Source organism: Clupea harengus, chromosome 10 (assembly GCF_900700415.2).
Source record: "Clupea harengus chromosome 10, Ch_v2.0.2, whole genome shotgun sequence".
NCBI lineage: Eukaryota > Metazoa > Chordata > Actinopteri > Clupeiformes > Clupeidae > Clupea > Clupea harengus.
Genome location: NC_045161.1, coordinates 16,074,964 through 16,084,963, shown reverse-complemented (window position 1 = coordinate 16,084,963; position 10,000 = coordinate 16,074,964). Strand labels below are relative to the sequence as shown.

At 43.5% G+C, this 10,000-nt stretch overlaps 1 protein-coding gene across 1 annotated transcript in view; it reads right to left on the bottom strand.

The window, feature by feature from the left end:
• The window catches only part of anos1b (anosmin 1b), a 44,883-nt gene that overhangs the window by 17,996 nt on the left and 16,887 nt on the right, over positions 1–10,000 (bottom strand). The window contains exons 3-5 of the mRNA XM_031575577.1: positions 4,097–4,159; positions 1,824–2,028; positions 1,261–1,445 (exon numbers count right to left, since the gene is read on the bottom strand). Coding sequence (XP_031431437.1) covers positions 1,261–1,445; positions 1,824–2,028; positions 4,097–4,159 — 453 coding nt within the window. The remainder of the gene's footprint in view (positions 1–1,260; positions 1,446–1,823; positions 2,029–4,096; positions 4,160–10,000) is intronic.

Here is a 10,000-nt window from a genome sequence, read left to right as displayed (position 1 = left end):
CGAGATGGAAAAAAAAAGAGTTGGGGAGAAAAAGTGGATGAGGAAAGATAAAAAAGAAAGAGAGGGGGCGGGAAGAGAAGGAGAGAGATGGAAAAATTAGGGGGAGATACGGGAAAACACTGCATGTGAAAACAAAAAAAGGTACGGCAACAGGAAGGCGGAAGGCTTTAATTAAGACAGATCAGTACTCCTCTCCACTGATGGAAGCCTTCCATCACCTGCTCCGCACTGATAAGGGCTCTGGGCCGTGACGTGATTGACTGCAGGCAGATATCTCTATCATGGCGCTGACAGCTGGCCAGGGAATGCCTCCAACCCCCCTGTTGCTGCCGCTCCCTGGCCATTACTCAACTCTCCCTCCTCCCAGGCAGCGTGAAGCAGGAGAGGATGCACAGTGACCTGATTGTGTCATGGTTTTATTCCCCTTTGTCTGAAATGGTGCAGACAGAAATGTAGAAAAAAAAGCGCTCGATTGTTTCGCAACAGAGCTGTCTGTCTTTCTCATGGAGCGAGTGCGACTGCAGGCCGCTTTTGTGGAAAGATGATGCAGAAATGCGGAAGAGATAATGGCTTTGACTCTTTGACAAGCTGGCCCTCATGACGACACTTGATGTAATCGTGGCGATAGCCTACATCTGATGTAATTGCATATTTTAGTGTGTGCAGGAGATTGTTTCCAGATTGGCGGCGTTGAGCGGGGAGATGAACTGTGAACTGTGCATGGGGCCGGCGTTGGGGGGGAGGACATCAGTAGCTCTGTCATTCCAGGGGTGAACATATTTTACCCTATGACCTCAGACCATAAATATCTTTTTTGTTCTACAAGTGCTGCCAGGGCTGGCCTGTTCTCTTTAGCATGGCCGCTACCCAAACGTGGGGCCCAGAAGGCTTTGAGTGAGACTTTGAATACTCATTACGGACCAATAGCAGACATACCAACTGACCAATCCAGCCGCTAATTATGCCTGATTAGTAGGGCATGTCTCATGGATATACCATTAAGCACGTTATTTCCACAGATTTCATATGTGTAATCCCTCTACATTCACAGACAGCAAGAGTATCTGTCTGTGTAATTCTTAAATATGTTTACCATTCAGGCTCCCTTGTAAAAACCTATACTGCTGACGGCACAGGCCCTGCCATGGCGAATGCTATGCATGGGTTAGCCTATTCTGTTGACGGAATGAGCTTCCCTATGAAGGTCATGGTTTCTTTTGCCTTGTGATGGCAAGGGGTGGAAATGTCATTAGTCTTTACCATGAGAATGGTTTGCCAGGATGACGCCTCGTCTTCACTCGGGTGAATGCCATAGTTCCACCTCCTCTGCAGGACGTACAGGACAGGCTCGATGGACACGTTAAACTTCGACGTCCACTTCACCTCCAGATGTCCTAAATGGTCCTCTGAGAAAGACATGTCCTTCTTTGGCTTCAGTGGAGCACCTATAAATGTCATGAACACTCGATGAACCCTTGGTGTGACAATTACATAGAGCCCCTTCACATCTCATTTCCTGCATATTCTGACACTGTAATAAAAGATTATAGTGAGGTTGGAGACGTGCCATTACCAGTAAAAGCTCAAATCACAAAACGAAATAAAAGTTACTATGTTTCTTTCAATGTTAAGTTAGTAAGTTAAGAATTGTGTTAACTAAAAATTCCAACTTAAATTCTGTCAACTTAATATTGTGAAAATGGCATGAACTTTCTGACACCTGAACCTTCCATCTCTGTCATAACTTGAATCACATTCAAGCACAGCACCAGCCTTTGAGTGGCCAGCAGTTTAAACTCTGTCGGCCCAGGGTGGTGGCGTACCCTTGAAGAGGTTAGCCGGAGTCTGGCAGGTGTGTCCGCAGCCATTGGAGCAGCACTTCTTGGACCCGGAACATTCCTTATCGGTGCCGCAGCTCTCAACACAGGCGGCGGCGAAGCCGGAGGCCCTCTGAGGAGACGGGCAGTCGCCCTGCTTCTGAGAGTGCAGCGAGAGCAGGAACTCAGCACTGGTCACACACTCATGGTGCTGGGGAGGGAGAGACAGAGAGAGGGAGGGAGAGACAGGGAGAGAGGGAGAGAGATTGTTTGAGAGGGTGAGTGAGTGACAGAGAGAAACTTAAAAACAGAGACAGAGTGAGGAGAGACAAACAGACAGATAACAGAAGTGCAGAAGATAGAAAAAAGGGAAACCTAAAGAGTGAGAGAACAAAGAGAGGGTGACGGGAAAAAGAACAAGTGATGAAGTCAAAGTAGAATAGAGGACAGAGTCAAAGACTTGGAAAAGAAAGAGACAGCTTGAGTAGAGATAAAAATATGTTAACTGTTGGGAGAGATAGCTTCATCTGTATTGATAGCAGTGGGAGAAAAACTGTTTATCCTTTTGACTTGGCAGCAATGAGAAGCCACAGTTCAACACCCAGCTTCAGTTCTGAGCCTGGTGCCCTGGTCTGGAGCAGTGGCAGGAATATCTGATGTCTGACATCTCAAATGTGCAAGACTCTCTGTGGTTGGAGGAGTGCCCAGGGGACACCCACACGAGCCATGGGAGAACATGCAAACTGCGCACAGTGACGCCCAGACTACGATTCCAGCCCAGACTCAAATTTCCTGTGAGACAACAGCAGTGATAACCACCAGACAGAGCACGAGAAAAAGAGAATGCAGGAGAGGGGGAGAAAAGAAAGAGAGATGGAGAGAGTATGAGACAGAAAAAACGAAACAGAAAATGAGCGCACAGGACAGCGCGGTCCGGGCCCAACCACCCACTCCGCTGTCTGTGTGGGAAAGCGTATGCAGCGTCCGTCCTTCGTTCCTTTTTCTGTCGGGGGGGGGGGGGGGGGAGAAACGTTCACTGTGTTCATTATATCTCAAAAACAAACAGGCGCTCTGGCACGGCCTGGGCTCGGCTCTGTCACTCTGAAACAAACCCAGAGCTCCAGATCCGGTGACACATCTGGCTGTGTGTGGAGTTGGGGGGAGAGAGAGAGAGAGAAAGAGAGATAAAGAGAGAGAGAGAGAGACAGAGAGAGAGAGAGAGAAAGAGAGAGAGAGAGAAAGGCAGAGAGAAAGACAGAGAGAGAGAGATGCGGCTGGCTGGAACCCTACTGGAAAGTGTTCATTTGCAAAACATCTCCAGGAATTACTTAACTCAACACTTCTTTCTGGGTTTTTGTGATTTGAGGCACATGTCTGCCAGTGCTGGGGGAATTACAGAGGGGGTGGAGGGGAACGCAACAAAGCAAGAGGTCTAAGATCCTTGTTCCTAATATAGAACGCCTGTAAACCACACCGGGATCTCTATGAAATGATTTTCATGTACTGTAACCTAACTACCCCAACACATGCAGTGATGTAAATCACCAGAAATTGGTGTCCCTAATAGTCATCGTCTTTTTGCAGAGCTATGCTATATAATGGGCGACTCAATCTCAATAATGGGTTTCTTTCATTTTCCATGAACGAGGAGATAAACCTCTTTGAGTGTAAATGCCAGGCTTATCTTATAGACATCAATTATGCCAGCCTTTTTGTGGTTCTCGCAGTAGAAAAACAACAGGCTTTTCTCTAAACAGTCCTCTAGCTTCTTTGAAGTACCATGATAAAAGACCTGGATAATCAACCTTGAAGAGAGTTATATTTTAAGTATAATAATTTGGCATCTCCCTGCACCCTCCCTAAAAACACACACACACACACACACACACACACACACACACACACACACACACACACACACACACACACACACACACACACACACACACACACAAATACGCCCTGTTCACCAGGCATGGCAGGTCTTAGATATTGCCTTTCTTGTCTAGTATTTCAAAATCTCCTATTTGGCCCGAGGCCCCTGTGTCCCAGGTTAATACTTGAGAGATATTTGGTCGTTTTTCAGTGTATTTAATCACTGTGAGATGTCCTGTCTAATCATGATCTCCTGTCTGGCCTACACCATCTCCAGTCAACCAAAGGCACTTCTCGTCCAAAACAAGACTCTCTCTCTCTCTCTCTCTTTCTCCCTCTCTCTCTCTTTCTCTCTAACACACACACACAAACACACAGACACAAACACACAGACAGAACCTTACCTCACAGGACTTCTCCGAAAGGCCTCGTACCATTTCCCACAATTCCTTGCACGGTTGTAGGCACTGCAAACAAACAGACAAACAGATAAACAAACCTTTGGGATGGGGTGTAACCTTTTTTTTTCAAATGCCACATGCACCAGACCGTATGAAGGGCAACAGCCCACCCTGTGCTCAGTGGCTCACACAAACATTTCATGGCGAACCTCACAAGGAACACAGTGTTGAAGCAGAGAGGAGGCTTTTCCAGGATAAATTCTGAGCAGCATGTTTTTTTTCTGAGGTACAGATGGGAGAACATGTTGACTACCTGCACACACCATTTAACAGTACTATACATTCTGTGGTACAGGGCTGCACGAGAAGGGAATTTTCCCTGCTATGGTCGGGTGGAATGCAAGAGGGGGCAACCCACTTGCTGCATCGTGATATAGACAAAGGAGAAAAACTCAATCTCCCAAAAAGTTCAGGAAATCAATACTTTATTGCAGCTGTTCAAAACAAGGCTGTTAGACAGCTGCATTGAAGTATTGACTTACTGAACATCTTTCCTATTATCTGTCTGAATTCCAAGATTGCCCATATATGAAGTAGTTTATTTTCAGTGGAGCCAGCTTTCTTCCTCTTTGGCTGTATAATGATAGGCAGCATTTCTTCCTCATATAGTAGTCCTTCAAAACAAATTGTCAATGTAATGTATATTGATTGTCTTGATACGCACTGCTTCCGAATAATGATAATACTCCACTTACTGACATCAGTTAGGGTTAGGGTGGGTGAAGGCTGGTGAATATGTTTTGTGCATATTTTCCTTGGAAGAACATTCTCTCACAGTGAATATTCAACATTTAAACAACATATTTCCTTATCCAAATGGACAGAACCTCGCAATGAAGTGTACCGATGCAAACTGAAAGGAACGCTAATACAGTCTGAAAAAAAAACGGCTGGAGTCCACCTAGATCTTCACCGTGAAAGAGAAGCGGGTGTGAGAGGTGAATTTACAGCAGAAGAAATACCGGTTCTAAATTCTTGGCAAGAGGCTCGACCTTAAAGGGAGTGTAAAAATAAAACTGCCACAATTGCTGAAGCTCCAAACGTGAAATTTATTTGATCATTCACTGCAAGGTCAAACACATTCAGAGTTTGGAAGACATTCAGAGAGCAGTATTCATCAGTGGTATGTGTCTTGTCTTGCCACCATTCTGTCGGTTTCCCCCTGTCTCCATGTGTTATAATGCCTACGGTCGTCATGGCAAACATGTGTTATAATGCCTATGGTCATCATGGCAAACATGCATGTACATACATACAGTACATGCACACATAAAATTTGTTCCGAGCACCACCCATCTAGGTAGACTGGACCAACAGGAATGGGCTTTTGTCCTCAACATGCTGGAAAGACGAAAGGTGAACAGTAATGGCAGATGTGGCTCCTCGCCTGTCTCCATCCTGACTAGCGGTACATCACACGAGCCAAGGCCTCGTAAAATAGCACACCAGTGATTTATTCCCACCTATCACCGTTCACACTCACAGAGTTAGATGACTTCATGACTTTCACAGGAACAAACAAACCCTCCTCTACCTGACCTTATCTCATTGGGCTACTGTCTAAACAGAGGGTGATAAAAGAGCAACCTTTTTAGCACACTCTGCAATATGATAGGACTGGTGTTCTGTACATGGGACTTTATACAGATTTAAAGAGCTCTTTGGGTTTACAAGTCTATGGAGATTTTCCATTTAATTTGGCAAACAGGACTGGTGCCGGATTAAGTTTAAACCTACAAAATAAGGGTTCCCAAGTTTGCCCCTATAAAGGACCCCTTTTGAATCCCACAAACCGTTTAAATGTTTTAAGACTTTTCATCCCCACTACAACATTGATAGCATAAATAAAGGGTTCCCAAAGTCTTCAGTAACCACTCCTTCAGGAGATCCATGTCTGAGGACAAGCATTGAACCTCTGCCTCAATGAATGTAGTCCTTCTAGTACCCTTAGAATATAAAAAACATAATGAAGGACCTTAGTTAATCTGTGAAAGCTTGAAAAGGGGTAATTATCCATGAAATATGAGTGATAGCATGTCTCAAGCAGGGCTGGGAAGGTTACTTTTTAAATGTATTAGGTTACAGATTACTAGTTACCCTGTTAAAATGTAATAAATCATGTAACTGTTTTAATTACTTCATCAAAGTAATGCAACTTACTACATTTAATTACTTTCCATTACTTTCTGATTGGAAGACGAAAGGCGGTAACAAGAGAACCCATCAAAACAATGCTCAAAATGTGTCAAAATGAATCAAATAAATGGAGCCTGTCTAGATGGCAAAGCAACAGAATGAATGCTATGTTCTTAATTTAAGCTTTAAAGCTTTTTACAGAAAGGAATATATTCAGATGTAACCCCTTTGTAACAACTGACATTTTGATCAGTAACTGTAATTTAATTTCATATTGTTTTCTCAGTAACTGCAAGTTCTTTTGTATTCAAACTACAATAAACTACATTTATTTTGTATTTGAATCACGTAACTCTGTTACATGTAACTAGTTACTCCCCAACCCTGGTCTCATGGCAGTATGCCAATGTGAGTGATAGCTAGTCTCACAGCAGGGGATGGGTGTGAGTGTGCGAGTGTCCAGTCAGAACTCAGTTCTGTCTCCCAAGTCTCCCATCTCCACACCTCTCTCTCCCCTCACTTGACTCCGCTCTAATCAATCAAATGGGTCTGCCCTCAGTAGGGCTCCCTAGTCCACATGGCCAGCCTCCACTCCAATGGCTCAGAGAGAGAGAGACAGAGGAAGAGAGAAAGAGGGAGAGAGAGGAGAGAGAGAGAAAGGGAGGGATAGAGAGAGAGAGAGAGAGAGAGAGAGAGAGAGAGGGCTGGGGAGCATTGAGACATCTGTTGTGTATTATCAGATGGAGCATTTCGACATCTGCCACCATCCATTCACTTCTCCAAAGAGGCAGACAGCTTTCACTTGGCTGAACTTTCTGAAGAGACTGATCAGCCATCATGGAAAAAAAGGGGGAGAAAAAAGATGGGTCTGAAGATGAGTGGTTTCAGTCAAGCACAGATGGTGCTGCCCTGGGCGAAGGTGTGAATTAATAATCAACATATGCAACTATATCTCAATAATGTGGATGTAAAAAAAAGAGCATCCTACCTATATAATGTCGTGACCAATGTTCTGCAAAAGTATACACACTGGGACAGAAAGACATCAGAGAGCACCTCTATGACCTATACTGGCAATGTTTCAATGCAAGGTTGTAAATCCAAATCACATAGATTTGTTCAGACTGGTGTCTGTACTCCATGCTCCATTAAATCACCAGTGTGCTCAAAGGTGTGTACGCAGTTTAATGTGTTTGCTGGGAGGTCAGAGGTCAGGCTGCCGTGTGAATGGCTGTCTGCCGTCACGCCAAGGCCAGGTTAACCGCTGCATGCACTGCCTCCATGTAATCACTGCTGACAGCCTTCCAGGATCACCTTCGCACCCCACACTTCAAAAAAAAACACTGCATGCCTGGGAGTTATCAATGTGACAACACACCTCTTTGGCAGAGAGGAGAGGACCGAGTCAGAGAGGGAGAGAGAGAGAGAGGGAGAGAGAGAGAGAGAGAGAGAGAGAAAGAAATATGGAGGTGAGAGGTAGAAAAACATGACCAACGAAGTCTACTTTCCTTAGTGTCTGTGTCTCATTCCTCCTCTCTCTCTCTCTCTCTCTCTCTCTCTCTCTCTCTCTCTCTCTCTCTCTGCTCACTCTTTCTCTTTGTGTCTCTTCCTATTCTTCTGTTCAGTTTGCAGTCTCCCCGTGTCTCTCTCTCAGTCTGTATATCACTTTCACCTTCACTCTCTATCTTTGCAAAATATTGCTGAAAGGCCAAACTGCAACTAACAGGGAGCCACACAGCATTATAGGGAGCTTAGCATGTATCCCACAGGGCTATCAGAAGCTAATTTCTGTATTATACAGGGCAGGGATGAGACGTGCACAGGATGCCCCAGTATCTGTGATGGATGGCGCCGCTGCTCCACATGAAAGAGAGATATTATGAGGGGCTGCAGGGAGCATTAGAGGTCAAGCTGTTCTTCATCTTGACAAGTATGGGGAGTCTTTGTAGAATGTAAAAAAAAAAATAGAATGCAGAATCTAGAATGACTGTGCTGTTCTTTGTGTTCGACTCACAAGAGAAGCAATTGATAAAAAAAAAAGTTATTTCTTCGGCAAATGCGCTGAAAATGTGTTTCACATTGTAATAGGTTGCCTACAGGTCAAACTCCTTTGGTGATATTTCATAATTAACACAACTGTGACAGAGGTTCACATCCCTCGCACTGGTCCCAGGGTAACAAAGGCCCGTAACTAAGGCACAGAGGGACGTTTCTTAATTTAGAAGTCAACCCTGGGTCTCTGTTTGTGAAAGCTTTCCACAGAGATGAGATCTGGTTCCTGTCACTGGAGCCGATGACATATTTTAGGCAAGAAGTAGATTAGACTGATTCAGCTTTTTTTTTTAAATGTCTGCTCTTTGGACTTGTCAACCTGCATTCAGTATCCCATAAAGGATTTGTTTGGAAGCTATCTCTCTCTTGTTTATGGAAAAGAACTGTCACTATTTCTAAAGAGAAAGAGTAAATTGAAGCAAAACTGCATGAAACATTCTCAAGGTATGTTATTTCTCTGTTTCCAAGAAAACCAAACACGATAAACTCATATAGATAAACTATCTGAATGACCTGGTTGCCTTCCTATCTGATTCCTTCAGTTTCAAATGTGCCCTACATGGCAGAATGTTAGAGGTAATGTGCAATGTGTAATCATCACATGGCCAATAACCAGGAGATCAATGCAACAAATATATATCAAATCTTCTACCAGCTCAGAAACATACAATGTAAACAAAACAGCTCACGAAGATGATGCGATTGTATACGTATGTTCAAGTTTCTGGATGAGTAACCCTTTGGAAATGGTGGAATGGTGCAGAAAGCAAGGTGTGGCCTTGTTCAACAAAATGGTGCAAATGTGATGACATTGAAAAGTTGCATTGGTTGAGAACAAAGAAACAAAACTAAAAAAGTTGACCACTGTTGAACCAAACTGAAAATAATGACCATTCGTTTTTAGTTTGATCCTTTGTGGTGTGAATACCAGAGAACACATCACTTCCACATGGTCAATAGTTATGCAGATTACTTTATTTGTCTGTTTGTGGAATTTTCTCTGGAAAAGTGAAAAAGTTATGTCTCTAGTGGCCTCGTATATGATTAAATGAACACTCATGCCTCTCCAAAATGTGATTTCTCTTATTTGTACAAAACCATCTCATCAAAACATATCCACAGTACTGAATTAGTGAAATACTAAATTCTTTTCAGCTGAGCTGACAAAATGTTGAGGATCTGAACAGTAGCTTTGAAAGAATTACAGTAAATTACAATTGAATTAAAACCCATATGTGAACTCCACCATTACTCTGGCATTTCAGACTGTTTCCTCTTCTAACTCTTTCCTACGCTAATGTGCTGTAACGGCAAGAAGTCAATCTAGTTCAGCTCCACAGTCTTCAGTAAAATATGCAATTTCACCCACCAATGCATGTGAAAGCTTTTGGCAAAATACTGTTTGCTCTAACCGATGGCTTCTCCCCACATTTTGGCCTCAGCAAGACCACCAGACCACAATGTTTTTATTGGTGTGTAACTGTTTCCTCAAGAAAAGACAACCATTACAACATCATTGTCAATTCCGGACAGGCACAATATGAATCTCATTAACTGTCACTGTATAAAAAAAAGAAATTCCCACCGCCTTATATTTTAATAAGGCCAGGCATTTTATTTATCCACTGCTACATGAATCCATTAAAAGTGACACAGTAT